Here is a 21681-nt window from a genome sequence, read left to right as displayed (position 1 = left end):
GCAGCTTTGAAAGTTTTTCGTTAGAGAACAGAGAGAAGTAATTAATGATCTCTAGGTCAATCAAAATCATCACCTGATAAATTGTTCATTCTACTACTAAGAGCCTTCTGGAAAATTATGCAAACAAAATCTTTGATGGAAATGTTCAATGGAGGAAAGCTGAAGCACAAAATTATGGGGAAATCAAGTTGTCTTAACTATGGGACTAATGCATGGGAACCGATATAGCTGAATGTCTTTGAGCGACGTTTGTCCTACAAATTCAACCGCAGTGTTTCCATTTTTTTGGGAGAGGTGGCATTCAGACAACGAAAGTCTCCAATTGCAAATGGTGAGGGATGGATCATCGATGAACGTTACAATATATTGTTTTCCACAAAAGAAAATCAAGTGTTTCAAGTCCGGATGTTACACACTCGACACCTATATGTTTTGTTTAATTCTAATTGACCTCTTAACACGCACAATGCGCATGCTATTTGACTCTTTTTTATATAAATTTTTGTAAAAAGTTAAATATAAATTGAAAAAGAAAAAAAAAAGGATAGTAAATAGTTATTTTTTACAAATTAATAAATGGTGGCCATAATGAGTAGTCCAAAAATTTAATATAATAGATGTCGCATACTCGCATACCTATGTCATTTCCAACTGTCAACATTTAGATTCAAACATGTGCAAATCACTTGGCATGACTTCATTGAATTGGGAAGAAGCTAGGCCAACAAGGCTAATTGAGGAAAGCATGAAACAAATCAGACAACGACTCAGAGAAATAGTAGAAAAGGAAAGAAAATATATTTTGTTCAACAATAATGGAAAGAGTTTGAGGACTGAATTTGCTGAATAATTGGAAGAGGAACTGGGTGATTACAAATGAATGGAGTTGACACACCTGGGCCAATTGGTTGGCTCTGGAATGCCACTGGACATGTATGAACAACTGATTTACCATCCTCTAAACCAGTACAAGAGAGAAAAATTACTCTTCATTTATCACTTTTGGCTCAAGCTGATAGAAGATCAAGGCTAGAAAGACAATTTCAAGTCTACAATTGAGAAATACAACAGGAATCACAAGATCCAAGAACGTCTTAGAGAATTTTCAAGAACATTGAGATAGTCATTCCAAAGGATCTACCAAGACAGACAATATCATACCGAACCATATGAGGAAAATGTTGTTGGAGTGTTAGAGTTTGCCAAAAAATTGATTACTCACTGTAACTATCAGTGCACTTTGGCAGAGAATTGACCCTAGATGAGCTTGAGCATGGAATCACAAACACCTTCCCTGAGTTGGCATTGCACATTTTCAATCACTGCCTAATCAACAAGATCAAGGTGAAGGATCTGCTTATCTACGGGATAAATAAATAAAACTGTCAACATCTTTTAAGAGGTTGATTTCTCACAAAATTGTTTAACCAGTCAGATTCCGGCGAAATTTTCCAGCTTCAGAAACTCACGAAACTGTTGAACAATCTCTCCATTGAAATCCTTCTGAAGATCAAAAACTACCCGTCGTTGATTCGGTTTTTGGCAAGCAACAACAACCTCAGCGTAGCAATCTCACAGCAGATTGGGAGTCGACATTCTGTACCAATCTAAAAGTTCTTCCAGGATGAACTCCCACAATTCTAATCCAAGCAGACACCCTTAAATAGAGGCTCAAAGCCCAAAGACATCTTGCCTAGGCCTAACATTTAAGCCTGCCCCATCCACTCTCCACAGCCCAGAGGCCTTCATGCTCCACAAGCACCTGCAGAACTATGCCGCTGTGCCCTTGTATTGACTCCACCGCACCGGCAAGCCGCCCAACCCTGTCCCGCGTCAAGGAAGACCGCCATCTTGCGCCACCACCCAAAAAACAAAGGACAAGCTACAACATAGGCCGACCCTAACCCTAAACAGGGAAGGGTCTCTGCATCGAAGCCCCAAAACCCCTCAATGGTAGTCGCACAAGTCGCCGTCGCCTGGAGGGAAACCTAGCCGCCGCCGTCGCCTTCCCTGAAACCGTCACGCACAAAACCTCCAGCCCCAAAGCAATCTAAATCCGAATAGGCCCAGCTACAACTATCATACCAAAAGCAAAGAAATCCCAGATGTTTAAACCATATGTCACCCATCCGGCAACATCACCACGACATCGAGTTGACGTCAGAGAGCCACCGAACGAGATCTGGAAGTGCCACACCGCCGCAACCTTAGTGTTCTCGAGAGAGAGTTTTAGGGTTTTCTCGAGTTGGTATGTGTTAAAATGTAACATTATCCTATGTTATTTACTGTACAAAATCAAATGGGGAAATTAGCAATTTTTATGCTAATAAAAAGCATCACACATTCCATGAAAACAAAACAAAAACAAATAATGCTTCTCCAGCATAGCCAAAATTAGCTTCCTTATTCTTTGTTTTACATCTTTCTCAATACCATTGTAAAGGTTAGATTGAGCATAAAGTTTCTTTAACTAACCATACGATCATAAAATTTAAAAATTGTCACCTAACCTACACAACATGGCCAGCAAAAAGAAATTAATTAGAGACAAGTAACTTTACTGTCAATTTACAAAACCTCTATAAAAAAAGTTGTTATTTCCCGGGATCTGAATGTCCATTTTGAAGACTCCTAGCACTTCAACTGCAGCTTGAAACACTCCAAATCCAGAGAGTCTTTCTTACACGCTTCAGCCAAACCTAAAAAGTACTCTCTTCAAGCAAACATCTCACTAGAACCGAAGCATCAAACTAAATACAGAAGGTAAGCTTTGTAGAAAAAAGCACGGTATGAGCAATAGAGAATGAAACGTCACAAATGTTTCTGCACCTTTCAATATCATGGAGAAAGTAGATTCTGTTCCCTGGTTTTTACCAACTTTGCTAGCATAAGTCTGTCCAAGATGGGGGGCTCTAATGGAGTTGGGTCAAGACAACGCTCCGCAGTAGCAACAACCACCTATTCAGCAAAAGAATCCACTAAAATTAGGTCTAACAAATTTCCAAGACTTTAAAAGCAAGTTCTGAAATCCTGAGAAATAGAACCAGTATCAATCCATTACAAAAGAGCTTGAAGTTTAAATGTTCAGCATGTAGACCATATAGCTTCTTATACCTCATCTAGCAAAAAGTCAATGGCAGCTTCATCTTCTGCCATTTCCTTTAAAGGAGTCCTCAAAAACTGAATGTCCAACTGAACTTGCTGGAATCCACTTCGACTAAAAGTTTGGAGTCTGACAAATTCTTGCAAGCTTTTTAGCCCAAGTTTTACCACAGTTGTTAAAACTGACCCCTGCAATTTGCAAGCAGACTTGGTTCACGTTCCTGTACCAGTATCAGTATTGAATCCAACAAGTACCAAATTACCTGTGTAAATTCCACTTTCGTAAAAATTTCAATTTTTTGCTTGAACAATTTTGCTAGATGGGTTTCCAATAGCTGGCTCCTTGCCCTTTGGGTATTTGACCGACTCAATTTCTCCTCACGTAATGGATTACTCCGTGATGAGGCAGTACTCCCAGTGCTGTCAGCCCTACGATGTCTTCGGAGGCCTTCAGGTAAAATCTGCTTAACCTCTCTCCCTATTCCTTCCAACTAGCACATTAGACAAGGAGATAAGTTACCAAATGAAATTTCCTTGTAACTTTTTTTGGGGAGTACATAGTTTCACCACAAATTTACTTTTATTCCTATACAGAGAATACAATGGGGGGAGAGGAAACAAACATGTACTTACTTCGTGAAGAAATAAATCAACAAACATGCTAACTTCTCGCGGTTCCTTGTGCTGTGAAAATGTCAAATTTAATAAACAAATTATAGTAATTACACTGATAGGCACCATTATTCATTTCTTAATAATCCAGTAGTACCCATGCCAGCAACTTCCCTCCCCATTATTGGAACAATGCCCCTCCCCATTATTGGAACAATGCCAAACAGAAAACATACCTTGACCCAAGTTGTTGCTGTAAACTTTCTCTTTTGGAGAACTGATATCCTTTGGGTTGTCATTTTTATGTACTGAAAAGGAGCAGATCAAAAGATTATTTAACCAAATGTTTGTATAAGTAATAGATTAGATAAATCTAATTTAATCATAGTAGCTCAGCAAATAATTCATTAAACAACCTAACAAAATTCAGAAATCAGACAAATTTTTAAGTCATACAAGGTGCAGAAACTTTTCACTAGCTGACCGGAAAATCCTACAGATTTCTCCAGGAACAAAGGCAGGCCCATTTTCATAGCGTCTGACACCACCATCAGAAAAGGACGCACCTATTTCCTGACAATGAGAAGATGAAACTTCAACACAGGACGCTGGAATATGAAGAAATATATAACTACAGTACTGAAACTTTATAAAAACAAAATGTGTATTGTATTAGTAATCTACTTGCCTCGGTGATTCTTGGGATAGCATTTTGTTCTATGAAAAGCGAAATTTGGGCGAGCACAAGGACAAGCCCTGCCAGAACTTTGTCATCTAGTTTTCCCTCTGTCAAACCCTGATCTTGACTGGCTGAACTATGCCTGCCTGATAGCAAGAGGAAGTGACCATCAAGTGCCCTGAAGAATTCCTGAAACCCTTCTTGGACCCAATCAATAATAAAGTCTCTCAGTTTAACTAGTAGGCCCAAATCATCGTCCAAAAGTTGGCGGAAGTCCTGGAATTAAATGATAGAATGATTGGATAAGCATCCACTCTCGCCCCGTTTGATAAGGAAAGAAAAAAACAAGGACTGCAGTTTTATTTATTAAGAAGCCAAAGAAAAGCAGAAATCAACAGTGAGGACTTTTTGTTTTGGGTAAACAGTTGGTGACGACTTAAAAAAAAAAAATATTGGGAAAGAATGGTCAAAATCAGGCCCATGTTCCACCAACCAAAAGAATGTATTTGTTCATTTGTATAGTCACCCATGTATATCCAAGCACAACATCCAAGATACATGTGCATGCAAAATAACAGAAGTCATACGGAACAGATATACAAGTGTGGACTAGAATGATAGATGGGGATAGATGAACTTAAATTCCACATGTAGGAGATAGATGAACTTAAATTCCACATGCATAGTTAAATGAGGTTACATACCGAGAAACTGCACGCTATCTCAGACATTACCACTTACCAGTAAGACATTCATGCTGCCTTGGAGAACTGCCTTTTTTCCGCCCTCGAGGGCAACTTGCAAGGAATAATCTTCTCCGCTATTCTTTTGTTTAATTTGGACCTTTTTGAGGGCATCTGAAAAGTTCAAACAGATTCAACTTAAGAAATTTTCTTTGGACTGAAAAGGTTCAAACAAATTCAACTAAAGACCTTGAAGTCATCAGAATGAGAGCGAGGAGGGAGAGAGATCGTTAATGATTAGAGGTCAAATCATATTGCATATCATTCCCTATCTATCAAAGTTATTCTCTTTTATGAGGTTCTGCCATTAAAAAATTTATTATTGTATTTGTACGGTTGAATAGATAAAATGATATGTACAGAAGTCCTGAAAAAGGAGATGGTAGTTGAGGATCTTACAGAAAAATATGTCTGTGGATAGGGTAAATGGCTAAAATAAAGAATTTGCTGTTGACACCAATTTGTTGAGACTATAGTTTAGATGATGAAAAAGTTAAAAGAAAGTATAAATGTTGAATTAACATATGAATACCTGATATCTCGCTTTGGAGATGAGTAAATTTGTTGGCAATGTAGAATTTGACAGAAATTTGGGCAGCCTGCATCAGCACAGATTACTCTTTCTACTTAAACCATTCTTCAACATTAAAATTTTGTCTCCCCTTCAATTTTAGATAGTTGGAAGAACTTATGCAAATACTACTATAAAATAAAACTAAAAATTGAAATGACATTGAAGAAACCTCAAAAGAATAATTGGTTAGAGCAGCCTCATGTAGCACATCTTCCAATAGAAGTACATCTTTCCATATAATTCCTGCATAGAGACAACATTTTGGTTAAGCATTTCAAGAGAAAATTTTTAGGTTGATGAAAGGCAACTTTAAAAGTGAACGCATTCTCATTGAAGATACTGGGGGCGGGTAGTTATCTGCAGGAGTAATGGGAAGTTACAAACAAACAGTGCCAATAAATTTTTCTTTTTAGTTTTGAATTTTGATTTTTGTCATTTTGCTATATACAATCATACCCCTTATATATATGGTGTGAGGATATTCATGTTCTTTCAGAACCACTTTATTGACAAAGTAAGCACTCTTAATATTTAGTATAGACAGATTTTGACTCTTCATTCGTTTAAAAAGTGTTTGGAGATTTAAGAGGAGAAAGCACAGTTCATGAATGGAAATTCCAGAGACAAAGAGGCAAAAGTAGATATAACGAGAAGGCTGAATAGTTGACAGATATTTAATGTTAAAATTTCCATTGCTTTGAAAACAAGGTAGACATAGACCAATGTTAAGATTGGTGTCATAGCACAGAGATAGCACTTACGAAGGACACCTAGTAGATCTGCCGACCAAACTTGTTTCTTTATGTACTGCTCAGTGGTTCCAAAGTGCCTATGGAAACAAAAATAAATTAAATTCCATGAGCGAATTGCTACCAAAGTACAGATATTCAATTGTAGAAACATGTGCTCCTTACCTGGATACCAAGTCTTGTGCAAGTCTGGTTAATTGGTTATCCGAATCAGGAAATATCACCCGATAAGCACGAATAGCCTCCGCAAACTCACGAACAGAAGCCTAAATTTAGTTGAGTGATGGTAGCTGTTCAGTAGTGCAATTTTAAGGTAGGGGAGGGAGTATGTAACCACGAGTCGGAACTAATCACAAAACACATCAAACAGAAAACTCGAAGCATTTTGAAGTTGCATAGCAGCCTTTCGTACAACTATGTGTGAAACCATCAACTTCTAGATTTAACTAATCATTCTGCTAGCATGAACGTTAAAGTAGTCTTTGGAAAGAAGGCAAAAAAGCTATTCTACGATATATAGTTCCAGCAGTAAACTTCTTCACTTCAAACTAAGATATGTACACAGATGTGACAGAACCAACCAGTCATTCTGGGTAGTCTCAATGCTACAGAGGTCTCCAGAGAACTAGCCAGCTACCATTGCCAATGTCATTTTTGTTTTATCTGATGCCAATGTCATTTTTGTTTTATCTAAACAAAGGAGAGAAAGACTATACATATGCATCATGTAATTTAAACTGAATTAGATCAGAATGACGCATGTTAATTGAAGATTTGTGTTCAATGCTCGTCAACAGCTTTTATAGGTTCCTTTTAGATTCAAATCATCACACACTATCCAAAGATAAGAATACAAAACTGATAATGAACTCCAAATACTCACATCATGAGCAGTAGCAGGAGCTGGATCAGTAGAAGGATGATTTGAATCCACTGAAGCATTACCAACCTCTTCAATGTTAAGCTGCAGGTCGGCAACAGATTGTTCCAATTTCTCAAGGAGTTTCACCTTTAAGCTATTGACCTGCCATAATATATGCAATCTGTCATTAAATTCATCAAATATCAGCAAAACATCAGCAATGTATTATCATTTTCTTTGGAACAAAAAACGCTATTGCTCCGTTACTGAAAAGTAAAGAGAAAAAGGATAACTTGGTTTTTAAAAAGTTCTAGCAAATTCACTTTATTTTGTTTTGTAAAACAAAGAAGTTTTATTGATCAGAATAAAAGTGGACAAGAGTCCACAACAGAGAACAACAGCAAAAACTAGAAAGCTACACACCATTATTGTTAACAATAGATTTACTTGAAGCCAGAATTAGTTAACAGGAAAAAATAATCTGAATGGACACACTTAATAAATAAAATAAAATAAAAAAATAAATAAATAAAAAAGTGCAGTACAAACTGGGAAATCCAATTGCTTAAGAAGCACAGCAGCCTCAGCTCTTGCTTGGATGGACTCAGAATCTGAGAAAAGCTTTCCCTGCAAAGAATAATCAGGCAAATATAAGATGAATTTTCTAGCAAGTAGACACAGTTGCAGTCACCACGTTATTCAGCATGAAAATTGAAATTTTAAACATTGACTGTATGCCAATGAAGCTAGAGGTGTCTAAAGCTGTCCTGCAGTAGATAATGCTGCTAAGTCAAATCTGTTGAACGTCGATCCTTTGATAAAATTTACCTTAGATTAGTAATCTAAAAGGCCCAAAAATACAGGAAAGGTTGACAAGTGATATCTAGTGAAAAATAGTTATCCCTTAATTCATAAACTTTTCTCATTCTCCTAAGCAAGAAGATCTCAGTCAGACATAGACCAAGCCCACAAAGTCAAAGAGCTTCTTTCAGGACTTCCCAAGATGAATCTTACTGGAATATTATTATCTAAAAATACTACCCAAATATTGCTTCCACATCTCTTTCCCTTGTTACTGATGCGGCAAAGATGCTCATAAGCCTCCTAGGCTCCTATCATGGTGATTCCTACCACTGGGAAGAGAAGACAGAACCATGAGGTGCAGCTTTTTGAGGTTTAAAGGCCAGCTGGGAGCAACAAGAGGCCCTTTATAAAAAGATATCAACTACATAGACTAATACCTGAATGTTATATTGTGCACGGAGACTGTTGTATATATTTCACTCCTAAAGCTAGTCCCATATCTAATATTAGGGTAATACCCAATTGCTTCAGTGAATTTCCAATAGTGACAGTACTACTTAACTCATACTAAATCATATATACTGCATTCCAAATTCACATCCAGGTCTACATTTGAGCACCTAGACACATAAACTACAGAAATTTATTAAGAACCCGTCCAAGTGTCTAACTAAGCTTAACTACACAAATTTATCCAAGAACCCACCAAAAAGGGATAAATGGAAGCTTTAAATTACCGCATAACTTTTTTATAACAAACAAGAAATTTTTTATAACAAACAAGACATTTATTAAAGGAAAGGACAAATGGACTAGAAAAGAGGATGAAAAATAGTATGTAGAGGGAAGACAAAGACTTCAATCATCAGGACATTTCATATCAGAATTCTTAATGCATAAACAAGAAACTAAACAAATAACACCCAATGGTTCCTGGATAGGCATGGAGCCAGAGAAAAACAAGCAAAACTAGTATCAAATGGGAAAGAAAACATACAAACCTGCAAATTCTTTATAATTATGGCCACAGCTTCTTCAGATGCTCGCTTACAATCCTGAAACGAGGAGTCTCCATATGCCTAATAGTAGAGTTTCACCAAAAAAGAAAGAAGACAGAATGTAAATAAAATTCTAGGAGATCCCACATTCAAATGATAATAGAAGAGACTTACTTTAAAAATTGGCATTGCACCAGTATAGAATTTGACTGCATCAGCATATGCTTCTGATTTGATACACTTTGCAAGTCTAGCAGGTAGATCGTATATGAACTGCACTTCCACATAAAAGAAATATGTTTAACTCCCACAAAGGCAGACACTAAACTGACTACGAAAGCGTCATAAAATCACATATAATCCTCCAGACCTGAAGCTTACGAAGAAGATTCCGCGTACGATGCAATTTCTCTATGTGTTCTCTCTTTTCAAAAAGAGAAGTGTTGACCCCATCACTCCTAGATTGCACGGACATTATCTGCAACAATTCCCCAGGTGAAAGTAACATGTTAAACTCATTTTGTCCTTCCTAATTTTTCTTTGAAATGAAAAGGATAATGCATACCTTATCAAGCAGCTGTTCCATGTTTGCCTCCATGCCCACGATATTACTTTTCATCCTGTTGGAAAAAGGGATTACAGAAATGTCATTATGATAAATTTCTAAAAATGGTTATCCCAAACTGCCAAACAAAAGCACTCTGGTAAGAAATAGTCAAAGATTCATTAAAATGAATTGCGCACATCAAAACTTGATAAGAGATTTGGATATTTTATCGACAAACTGATACACAACAGCTGACGTTGTAAAAACCAAAGTTGAAGACTTACTGTTTAATTGTATCTGTTGCGCTGATAAACTTGTTGTAGTTCTCATAAACTAACATTTGTAAGTCAGTGTCAAGATTCTTTATCTCAGCAGCCATTTCAACATGTCTCTGTAGAAGCCCTTCCAAGTTTGACTTATGTACCTGCAAATTGATACAAATAACAATTCTCAATCAAATTTTAAACCTGTACCTTGTCTTTAACAACACAGTCGATTTATTACAAGAGATCCCTCAAACCATTACTCATGGCATCGCATATCTCTTCTCCTACCACGAAATCAAGTAATTGGAGAAAACAGATAGCACCAGAGCACATGCACATTACCATATGCAAAGCCAATTCGCTACGAAAACTGGTGATTTCTTAACTTTGCACAACCATATTCCCGACTGACCACTAGACCTCTCCATTCAAAACTGAACAGTAATAACTATCTATCAAGTATGAACAACAAAAAAATCAAAACTTTCAGCCTCCACAGACTAATATACACGATCTCACAACTAGAACTTCCAATTCAACCCTATAAAGTTTTTTGGGTAACTGAATCCTCCATGTGCAATCTAATCTATAAGAGTAAGAGTAAGAGTGAGAAGTTAGAGGGAACGTACGAGAAGATTCATGTACTGATCGGGATCGAAGGAGGTGGTGTTGATGGCGTCGAGAGTGATGTACTTGGAAGATGAATTGGAGTTTGGGGACGACATTGAAGGATCTGGAGAGTAGAAGCTCGATAGCAGATCCCTCATTCTCTTTGCCTTGTCGTCCAGAGGCACACCTTCCACCTCCATTCTTCTTCTACAGAAATCGACTCTGCTAGAATACTACTTGTTCCAGAGAGAGCCGAGATTTGGAGAAACGTCGATGGTCAAGTACTGGACCGGAGTTTGGTAAAGAGACCCAGTTAAATGCTGAACGACGTCGCAGCTCTTGTTTTTTGACTTTCTGTAAACAGCAAAGTTAAATCCGAACCAAATAAGTACCCATTTTACGATTTACATTCCATGTTTTCTTATATTAGTATCTAATATTAGGAAGCCATTCTAAATTTATAATGAGGACCATTAAAATTTAAAATGAAGACTTTTGTGTGAAACTCACTTATCGATAACATTTCTGCAAATCAACTGTTAGATATTTATATATTTATATGTAGATCATTTAAGCAATTTTTCAACTAAATTGAAAATTGTTAAGACAATCATAATCGTGATTTATCAGTTATAAGTATGAATTGTTCATGTTTGACAAATTTGGTTCGGTCATTAATCTGATCTAGTTTGGTATCTTTTTTTGAATAGGGGGTTGGTGCGGCCGCCCTCAAGCCTTGATTAATGAAACTGTCGAATACAAGGGGGGGACATTGAGCCTAAACCCCTGATTACAATAAGCATATAGAGAACGTCCTAAAATACTATCATACGTCCCTACAAAATAACTGTATTCAACTAGGCACCAACTAGCAAAGAGCGCACTACTGGCGACTCTATTTTCTTTGACATGGCGGTGACATAACGGAAAGATAACTCGATATGTAACCCGATTACAACGTAGCATAATTACCATACGCACAGCTTTCCTACTATGTTGCCGCCGGAGGATAAATCCGACGACACGTAATCTCACTCTGCCACTAAGAGGCAGCGACCATTTGACGAAGCAAGGAACTCGCTGCCTACCTAGAGCAGACAAGGCACTTTGAGTGCACACACAAGTAGCTAGCCCGAGTAGCCCTACACGAATACGGTAGGGACTTATTGCTCGCAAAAAGCGCAACCAAATTAAACATAAAACAATAACAACATTAAAATAAAATAACAGCCAGTTCAAAGCCCAATAGATGAGCCCAAACCCACACACCAGCCCTGATTGAGCCCAAATCCCGAACTCAGGCCCAAATCCGAGCAACAACCATTCTGCCAAGGAAGTGAGAAGACCACCGCCGACCACCAAAGCCAGACCCAAACCCAGCACGGCCACCCCCGAACTGCCACCGTCTCCGCCTCACTACCGCCTATGCCGGATCGCCTCATCAAATCCCTCATGCGAGTAAGGAACACCACACCACCCCCACCCCAAATCAGATCCATATGACCCAAAAGAGATCAGAACCATCTGACCGGAATCTAGTTTGGTATCTTAATGATTAGTAATTTGGAAGAAAATTTTCAAAAGCGATCTACTCATGCATACATAAACATGTAACGGTTAATTTGCTATAATGTAATCAAAAAGTGGGTATTCCAAACCAATAATTAGAAAATCTTCAACTAGTTGTCATTTTAGTGGTTCTCATTAGAAAAATCCACATTACAAAGAATTTACAATCCACACTACAAAGAAACAAAATTTAAGATACTAAAAAAAAAAAAGAATGTGGATTGTAAAATAAGGAATGTGAATCCCTAATAAGTAATCCAGAACTATTTAGGTTTAACAAATGTTTGTGAAACATATTCTACCTAATTCCACTAACCTTCTTCGACATTTTTTTTTTAGAAGAAGAAATTGCATAGATTAAGCAATTGAGATGTTTACATCAACTAAAAGTACATTGGAGAGCCATTGTGGCCCATCCTCAATTCAAACTTTAAATGCAAGATACATAAGGATTTTCTAGCTAAAACATGCGCTGGCTGCTTACATTTTCTAGGACTGTAAGTACTAGGAAAAAATTATGCTTACTACCTTGTACTTTCAAGGGCTCATCATTTCAGTTCCTGGACTTCTAATTTAATCAGACTAGTCCGCGCACTCTCCAATTTCATCAAATCGATCCATTCCGTCTCTACTCCATCAATTTTCTCTATTAAGGTGCTGATGTAGCTTGAGGGGCAGTTTTGTTGGACCTTCTCACATAAAAAATTTCCAAAATACCCATTGACTACATCTTCCCCCGTTCCTTCCTGATAGCCTAATTCCCCGTTTTCACTCTCTGAACCGGCTTTTCCCTCTCCGAAACAGCCAGAATATTCGTGGTGATGCTTATCTAAATGACCAAAGCTATGAACTCCAGCATCACCCAAGTGCTAGAATTATAAAGGTTCGATCCAAGATTAGAACTTGACCCATTTTGGTAGTGGAAAACTCTTCTCAAGAAGGTGAACCACCTTGCTCTAGATATCCTCATAGCCATTCTGATCAAGAATGCAGAAGGAAGAGGTCTAGAAGATATGGTCCTCACATTCACAGCCATTCGATTCTCTCCTGGAAAGCTCTAAAAACGAAACAGCACTGGTAGAGTTACACATTGAATCTAGTTGGAAAATGTAACGAGTACTATGCATAGAGAGCCCCCTATATATCTGGCTCTGGAGAAGAGTTATATGGTGTTGACGTGTCAACGAGATTTGAGAGGCTAACATGAAATATATGAGAGTTGTATCACAAAAACTATGCTGGCATTTTCACAAATAGGTGGTGTGTAGTTGGTTTTGACAAAAAAGCTTTGTATGATAATATTCATGTAACCTTCATGTTTTCAATGATAGTCATGAGACTTAAATGAGGCAAAAGGTGAAAAATATCATATTGGTTGAGTAGCCACAAGCACAATCTAGAAAACTTGTATCTCTAATGACTTAAAGCTTTAAGCTTTTAATCAACAGTAGCAAAATCAACAGCAGCAAAGTGAGCAAACCCAAAACCCCAATTTCATAAGCTATGAAAGACTCTCTTTCTCCGATGACTCAAAGCTTCAAGCTTTTAATCAACCCATCAAACTGAGTATCTTTATTGGATTCTAACAGAAAACCAATTAACTTTTCACCAAAGATGCCAAAAACATAGAAAGATAGAAACTTCCAAGGCCTCAATTATGGGAACTAAAACCCTAAAACATGCAGAGAGATGCCAAACTGTGAATATGAACAAGATCAAAGAAACTGAGGTGTGTAAAAGGGGATTAGGGAAAATAGGTGTGTAGAATATGTCAGGAAGGTGAGGGTTTGAGTCTGAGATGGTGACCAAAAATCAGCTACTATAGAGCCTTTGCTTTGATTCCAAGTGAATCATAAAGTTTGGAGGGAGGGAAGCTAACTGTTGTTGGCCTAACTTGCCTCTTGTTTTTGTTTATTAAGCAAGCAAAGCTGAGAGATTGGCTACTGGGCGCTCAGGTAGGAACAGAGGGAGATATAATCGGTGGGTATTTTGAAAATTTTACCTGTGAGAAGGTCCCACAAAATTGACAGATCAGAGCTCCTTCAGCCACGTCAGCACCTTAACAGATAAAATTGATGGAATAGTGACGAAATGGATTGATTTGATGAAATTGGAGAGTGCGAAGACTTTTCTGATTAAATTAGAAGTTTAGAGACTAAATTGATGAACCCTTGAAAGTACAGGGTAATAAGCAGAATTTAATCATGAGTACAAATAACTGATTGATCGACTTTCTACTAAACTTGCACACATCAATGAGCATGATTAATTTTAAAAAATTAAGAACAAAAATGGTTATTATCGGATAAAAATTGTTGGTTATAAAGTTTTATCATAATGTAGAATGCGGTTATCAATTTTAACACGACTTAAGCTTGTCTGATTAAAAAATATTTTATCTGCACTCGTAAAATATGTTTACTATAGTACGTAGTCGGGGATTGTATATAACTCACATACATTATTTATTTCTTAGTAATTTTGTATGTATCTAAAAATTAAATGTCATATATCAGTCAAGTGTCTTTCACTTTGGATTTATAATGTCATGTATCATTTTCGGTCAAATGTCTTAAAATTTGATTAGTGAACCTATTTAAATGATCAAAATGGATCATTAAATTCAAACTAATATAACATGTTTATTAAATAGATTAGGCAGATCATTGCAGGTCACCCATTTAATAAATAAGTTGAGATTGAGTTTCTATATCCAACAAAACTATTAAATACTTTGAGTTGGGGTTTATCTATTATGATAGATTTAGTAAATTGACACAATCCCTTGGCAACTATGTTAGAAAGGTCTAATTTTTTTTTTGGGATTTCAGTATTTTATTCTATTGAAATTTTATTGTTGTTCACCATTTATTTTTTTTTGAACAAACCCAAATAGGGCGACTATAATTCATTGAAAGCCAGAAAGGGTCATTACATATCCTCCCTCTACCATCAAGGGGTAGATAAAGAGTTTGTGGTAGTAGCACAGTGATACATAGATTAGGTCCAATCATTTGACAATTTCATACTCCAAAATGAAGCCTATAAACCATTAGCTACTACATAGTAAATAGGCCGAGTAAACTAGACTCGATGACGCTCACTAAAAAAACTAGAAGCACAGCTCCCTAACAAAGTAGGGAATTATTTTAATCAAAATGACTAAACTAAACAAGAGGGCCTAGAGCAAAAACCCAGCTCAAAACTAGTAGCCCAACAGCCAAAAACTCAAAGCCCAACTAAGGCGTCCACCAAAGGAAGTCCACGCAGGCCCATGAGCAAGGTCAAGGTCCAGTCCACCTGCTTGTCCCCTCCCCATCGTACGAAACTGCCAGGCAGAGCTCTGTCCACCGTATACCGCCACGATCTGCGTCGCCTCGATCCCTACCGCAACAACCACGGCCCAAACCGCCATAAAACCAAACCTCCACTGCCCACACCAGCACGAAAAACCAATCCCCAATCCAGGTCCTTGCCCCACACACGGCCAATGAGTCGGATCCGTAACGTTGCTAACCAAGAACCTTCATCAAGGATCGATAACCTGCCTTGTTTGCACAACCCTCCGCCTCGCACCAGCCTAGCCAAAACCAGCCAACAAACCCCAGCAGCACCTCCTTCGACGGAACCCCACGAGAAATAGCCGTCAAAACCCGTCCAGCAACAGACCTCAAGACATCAGCGTCGTTGGACGAGCTCGAAATCGCACTAGGAAAAAAAAAAGGGCCTTTAGGGTTTAGAGATGCACTTATTTTATGGTGTGCATGTCGTTCTTTTTCTTTTTTATTGTTATTCACTATTAAAGTTTGAAGGCACATTGATAATACTTAAACCCTATTCTTAGCGACTTACCGACTTGTCGAACAAGCTCAAAAGGTCTCTTCCTCGCATAGCCATTAATCCCATTATGGTGGTAAACAAGATTTACTCTCTCAAGGTGCAGTAGGTAGTGGTTTCTCCTTGTACGTTTGCTTTGGATCAGGTTCGATCTCCATCTTGGTGATGTGCTAAGGTGAGTGAGGTGCACTGGCAGCACTGTGCACTTGAGATGGTAGCAGTAGAATGTGTTCGAATTTCTTTAGATTGACTACTTATTAATGTTGTATTTTCGCTTATTACTCAGGCTAATCTACTTGGGAGATTTATGTTGAGTTTCTACTTGTGTGGCAGCAAGTTTGTGCTAAAGGCTAGCTTTGGGATGAGTTATAAGTGACACTAGCAGTGGCGCAAATGATAACAGTGGTGGTCAGGGGTCCTTAAGTGGACCAGATTGTCTAGGCAGGACAAAGGGGTTGTTGGGTTCTTTGTTGTGTTTAGGTTGTTTAGGCTTAACTTGGTTGTAAATTGAGCTATTATGGAGAGCGTCTTGACATCTCTATGCAATACTTAGTAGTTTGGCGATTGGGGCGGTAGGTTGGAGGATTAGTATGTAGTAGCAAGAATTACTATATGAGTATTCTCATATATTATTGATTTCTTAGAGCATTTTTAACAGACTCTCTATTTTGGCTCCTTAGCTATTTTGGAGAGCATGTTTAGCTTTTTATATATTTTAGCAGCTGCACCAGACTCCTAAGTGGCTCTCCATTATAACTTTTAGCTATCTCGCTAATAAATATAGAGAGCGAGATAAGACTCTCTATAATTTATAACATTCATTTTGAGTTATTTTATGTCATTTTTAAATACATTTAAACTATTTAACCTTTCTTTAAAAAATAATATAAATTCAAAATTCACTATAATAGAGAGCACTGATGGAGAAGTATTTCTAAAGTGGCTAGCCAAAATGACTTTTTAGCTACTTTGGCTAAAATTTGACTCAAAAATAGCATTGCTAAAGATGCTCTTATACCATAATTGGTAACTGTCAAGATTTCTTTTAAAAGAGACATGTTTTTGTTTAGTTATCAATATGGGAGAAGTATTATTTTTGTCACCGTGTGTTAAAAGTAAGTTATGCGTTAGTTTGCGCATCTTATTTTGGTATTTATATAATTATAGCCTTTAGTTTGAATCGTTTTTATCTTAATGAGGTACACGGTGTAAGGATGAATTTTTTATTTTTTTTTTTAAATTTATCATGGAAAATTAAGAAAACAATAAATAGTGAGAAATTACGGCAAGGAATGGAAACATATATTAATTACACTGCGTGGGACCGGATCAAATTCAAATTGTTACATGCTTTGTTATGACTTATGAAGATGAAAACTGAACCACAAAATCTGCCTCCTTATGATAACATCCCATTTGGAATTTTCCATTAACTCATATATTTTTCAATTCCAGTTGGCCGAATATCAAGTTTCCATATATTGGCATCTGAAATTATAGAGAGATTCGAATCCTTTGAATTTCGATACGCCACCTTTTCATTAACCAATCAAGAAACGCGCATTAACGAAGACAGACAAGATTTGACATTGGCTTAAGTAAAATGGAAAAAAAATGAGCAAAAGGAAAGAGGTAAAGAACCTTCCTCATTTTCCTCGTTTATGCCAATTACATCATTGCTGTATGTTACGCCAACCATGACACCAGGGCCGGCCCTGTGAGTTTAGAGGCTCAAGGCAGGAAAAAATTTGAGGCCCCAAAATAAATGCTCAAACATTACAAAAGAAAATAATATCCCAATTTCAAAGTATCATTGAAATATGACTCGTCTTGCATTTTTAGATGCAAAGGTACTAATCAAATTTACATAATCAAGTTTTCCAACAATATCTTTTTCAATAGATATCATAGCCAAACCACTCAATCTCTCTTGTGACATAGTAGACCGAAGGTAAGATTTGATCAATTTCAACTTTGAAAAACTTCTTTCTGCAGAGGCAACTGTGACTGGTATAGTTAGCAAAATCCTATAAGCAATCCAAGCATTTGGATAACAGCCATCAACTTCTTTTATGTAATTCAACACATCAATAGCTCTTTTTGTTTCATTGGGTAAATCTTCACTCAACATTCGTAAATCATGATATAGATCATCTTCATTAAGATCAGAAATCTCGCCATGCTTCAATAAATTTGTTAGGTTAGCACAAAAACTCTTCAAACTATCTCTATCTGCAGACCTTAACTTGTCCAAATCAAACAAAAGCCCAAAATTCTCTTCAAAAGTCTTAAATTGCTCAAACCTGGTTTAGAAAAAAAGAAGAAGATGAAGTTCAATAAACTATATAAACATGTCTCACCCAAAACAACGGCTTCTCTGCTTGGATTCTCTTTGCTATAATCTGCTTAGATATCATTAAGTTGGATAAATCAAGTGGTAGGTACAGAGTTGTTCAATTTGAAGAAACTCACAGCTATGATCTTGTAATACAAGAGTGTGCTCACAGTTACTTGGTCAGTGACATGGTCAGTTACGTGACCAGTTACAGTTACTTGGTCAGTGACATGGTCAGTTACTTGACCAGTTACATGACCAGTTACAGTTACTTGGTCAGTGACATGGTCAGTTACTTGACCAGTTACATGACCAGTTACAGTTACTTGGTCAGTGACATGGTCAGTTACGTGACCAGTTACATGACCAGTTACTTGGTCAGTGACATGGTCAGTTACATGACCAGTTACTTGGTCAGTTACTTGGTCAGTGACATGGTCAGTGACATAGTCAGTTACGTGACCAGTTACATGACCAGTTACTTGGTCAGTGACATGGTCAATTACGTGACCAGTTACATGACCAGTTACTTGGTCAGTGACATGGTCAGTGACATGGTCAGTTACATGGTCAGTTACGTGACCAATTACATGACCAGTTACAGTTACATGGTCAGTTACGTGACCAATTACATGATCATCAGCTTGCTCAAAACATCATGCTCATTAACTGATTATATTAAATTTGAATGAAATTGTGCTAACCTGGTTTTGAATGAGGAAATAGCTTGATCAACTATGTAGAGAAAATAATTGACTTTAAAGGATTCTGCAGCTAATTGTGTCACCGCTTCGCTAGAGCTTTCACCAAATTGTCTCTTTTTGTGAATTGTCCGTTTTTCCATGAATACCGGTTCAATCCCCATCTCACTTGCAATCTCTTTAGCTTCAATCAAGGACTCCTCAAATCCAGTTTCTCTAAACTTTTGAAGAAATGAAAGAAGACGTTCCAATTCTTTGATGGCAGTATCAACATGCATATCTTCAGTTTGCAGAACTTTGCTGACATTGTTAATAGCATGTAACAATTCATACCATATAATCATACCGAACAAGAACTTAAAATTCTGAAGATTATATGTTGCTAAAGTCTCAGCATCACTTTTTGTCTTGACATCTTCTTTACCATTCACCAAGTGAATCAAAGCTTCTCTTATTTCAACAATTGAATGATTTGAACCCCTAAAGAATATCATATAGAAAGCCTCAGGCATATAGCAAATTTTCAACAGAGAATGAATGAAACAGAGACGAAAGTTGAAACATGCATAACTGATAACTCTAAAATCCCTAAAAACAAAGATGAAACAAAATCATTGTTCATTGTTCTGCAATATATTAAATAGTTCACAAGTCTTAAATTTTCAATAAATGTTATAAATCATGATTTCATAATTACATGTTTCAAACCAAAATTGAAAAGGAATGGAATACAAGAGGCCAAGAGTATCAAAAACACAAATAGAGAACGAAAAAACCAAAATTTCTTCAAAATCGAAAATAAAAACCTTCAAAGATCTTACCTTTTTGCGTTTTTGGAAGATAAAATCAACTCTTCAGTCTCTTGAATTTACTTTTTCATCTGATCCTCTCAATCACAATTGGATTTTCGATAGCCACCGAGGAAACCTTCTGAGATGTTCAATCATAATTGGATTTTTGTCTTGGATTGAGAAAGAGCTTCAAAAACTTGAACTTAGAAAGAGGAAAATCATCTCCTCTCTACTGCTTTGCGTCTCAATCTGATGGAACTATGGAAATATTGAAAACATAGGGTCATGTTGCGTGTACGAAGACACAAAGTGGTTTAGATTGATTCTTTTTTTTTTTTTTTTTTTTTTTTTTCTGCAGGCCTACATAATAAAATTTTTTGAGGCCCCTAAAATATGAGGCCCTAGGCTTGGGCCTGCTTCGCCTAGCCTCAGGGCCGGCACTGCATGACACCAAATTTAATTTGGTAGTATAAAATGATGTAATTAGCACCCACGATATCGTAGTATAAAATGGTCCCACTTTTTTTTTATTGTTATCCACACCCACTTGGGACCCTCCCACCCTCTCCGATTTCCCCTATAAAACCCACCCTCCATTGCCCTTGTTAACCTTCCCTTCTTTCGCTTTGCGATTCATATAGCCTCCCTCTGTCTCTCCGCCCAGCTTTCAGATAAAGTTGTAGTAGTAGTTGCCTTGTCTCTTTCTCTCTCTCTCCAGATCTCTCTCTGGTGGTTTTGTGTTGTTTGTTTTCGGGTTTTCTTGAAATTTATTTCAATTCTGAATTTGGGGATCTGGGAAATCTAGGGTTCTTTGTAACGTAACCCCAATGAGTTCAGAAGCGTTTCTATGACACCGATGCGTCGTATTCGCTTGGTCCATTCTTTCTCCGTTGCATTCCTCTACTGGTTCTACGTTTTCTCATGAACTAATCGAAACCCAGATCGTCGTTTCCTCATTCCAATTTCTCAATTTCACCACAATCCCCAATTTTTCCAGAAACCCTAATTTTTTCTTTTCTTTTCTAAATTTGTTAATTTCTTGAATTGATTCTCCTAAAAATGTCGTCGGTTCAGCGCCAATCGAGCTCCGGCTCCGACGGATCTGTGGTGGATGACAAGAAGAGGAAGAAGATGCAGTCCAATCGCGAATCGGCGCGGCGATCGCGGATGAAGAAGCAGAAGCGTGTGGAGGAGCTGACGGTGGAGATCAGCCGGCTCCAGATCTCGAACGGCCAAATCGGGCAGAGCATCGACGCCAAGGACAAAGCCTACAGCGAGGTGGAGGCCTGGAACAATGTCATGAGGGCTCAGGAGAAGGAGCTGACTGATCGACTTCGCTACTTGGAGTCGATTGAACAGACTTTTGTGGAGTTCAGCGGCGTCTTTGATGAGGACATCAACAACGACATGGCCGAGATGCAGGACTCTCTGCTCAATCCGTGGCAGCTTCCCTACTCCACTCAGCCGATCACCGCTTCTTCTGCTGATATGTTTCTCGATTGGCCTTAGTCCTTTGCTTTTCGATTGTTACTGTTATATCAATCGTTTCTGTTTTCGGGTCTGTGTTAGTCTGTGGTTTCGTGTGTCTATAGTGGTAGCTTGTTTCATGTAATCAGTATCATCCTTGTCTGTGTAATCCAAATGTGTGTTCAATAACCTCAAGTCTTCTATTGGTACCTGATCAATGTAGCATAATGTATGGTGTTCGTTTAGGGTGTTGTATTGTTTTGACTGTTAAGGTTTGGTCTGAATGGTAGAAGGAACCAATTTTATGTGGCTATCCATTTTGATTTGTGAGATAAGGATTAGAACAAACCCATTGGACTCGGCCTCAGGATTCAGCCGTTCAATTTACTAGAATATAATGTTTTGATGCCTCAAATTTAGTTTTTATTTTTTATGT

General features: G+C 37.6%; 3 protein-coding genes across 6 annotated transcripts; 1 reads left to right on the top strand and 2 right to left on the bottom strand.

The window, feature by feature from the left end:
- Window positions 1-2361: 2361 nt before the first annotated feature.
- LOC112178642 (vacuolar protein sorting-associated protein 51 homolog) lies at window positions 2362-10906 on the bottom strand. Of its 3 annotated transcripts, none has more exons than XM_024316810.2 (21): window positions 10566-10906; window positions 9955-10094; window positions 9689-9743; window positions 9494-9601; window positions 9298-9396; window positions 9127-9204; window positions 7871-7948; window positions 7343-7483; window positions 6625-6725; window positions 6472-6539; window positions 5880-5953; window positions 5669-5735; window positions 5135-5250; window positions 4403-4669; window positions 4171-4287; window positions 3951-4022; window positions 3736-3786; window positions 3366-3593; window positions 3115-3291; window positions 2830-2958; window positions 2362-2699 (listed from the first exon to the last, which is right to left on the bottom strand). In XM_024316810.2, the coding sequence occupies exons 1-20, from the start codon at window positions 10743-10745 to the stop codon at window positions 2839-2841; spliced, it is 2337 nt and encodes a 778-aa protein (XP_024172578.1). In that variant the 5' UTR covers window positions 10746-10906; the 3' UTR covers window positions 2362-2699; window positions 2830-2838. The 3 variants fall into 3 exon arrangements, with proteins under 3 accessions (XP_024172578.1, XP_024172580.1, XP_024172577.1); XM_024316812.2 differs by having other exon boundaries at window positions 2362-2958; window positions 10566-10610; window positions 10690-10803; XM_024316809.2 differs by having other exon boundaries at window positions 2362-2958.
- Window positions 10907-17727: 6821 nt separating this feature from the next.
- LOC112176741 (zinc finger MYM-type protein 1-like) lies at window positions 17728-20190 on the bottom strand. 2 transcript variants are annotated; one of them, XM_024314798.2, is made up of 3 exons: window positions 19809-20190; window positions 18991-19467; window positions 17728-18254 (listed from the first exon to the last, which is right to left on the bottom strand). In XM_024314798.2, the coding sequence occupies exons 2-3, from the start codon at window positions 19329-19331 to the stop codon at window positions 17762-17764; spliced, it is 834 nt and encodes a 277-aa protein (XP_024170566.1). In that variant the 5' UTR covers window positions 19332-19467; window positions 19809-20190; the 3' UTR covers window positions 17728-17761. The 2 variants fall into 2 exon arrangements, with proteins under 2 accessions (XP_024170566.1, XP_024170567.1); XM_024314799.2 differs by having other exon boundaries at window positions 18991-19287; window positions 19809-20189.
- A 191-nt stretch (window positions 20191-20381) lies between these two features.
- On the top strand, window positions 20382-21580 carry LOC112176743 (bZIP transcription factor 53). Its single transcript, XM_024314801.2, has one exon. The coding sequence runs from the start codon at window positions 20838-20840 to the stop codon at window positions 21285-21287; it is 450 nt and encodes a 149-aa protein (XP_024170569.1). The 5' UTR covers window positions 20382-20837; the 3' UTR covers window positions 21288-21580.
- The last annotated feature ends 101 nt before the right edge of the window (window positions 21581-21681 follow it).

The sequence above is a fragment of the Rosa chinensis genome, chromosome 7 (assembly GCF_002994745.2).
Source record: "Rosa chinensis cultivar Old Blush chromosome 7, RchiOBHm-V2, whole genome shotgun sequence".
NCBI lineage: Eukaryota > Viridiplantae > Streptophyta > Magnoliopsida > Rosales > Rosaceae > Rosa > Rosa chinensis.
Note: the sequence above shows the minus strand (reverse complement) of the source record. Positions and strands in the feature narration are given on the sequence as shown.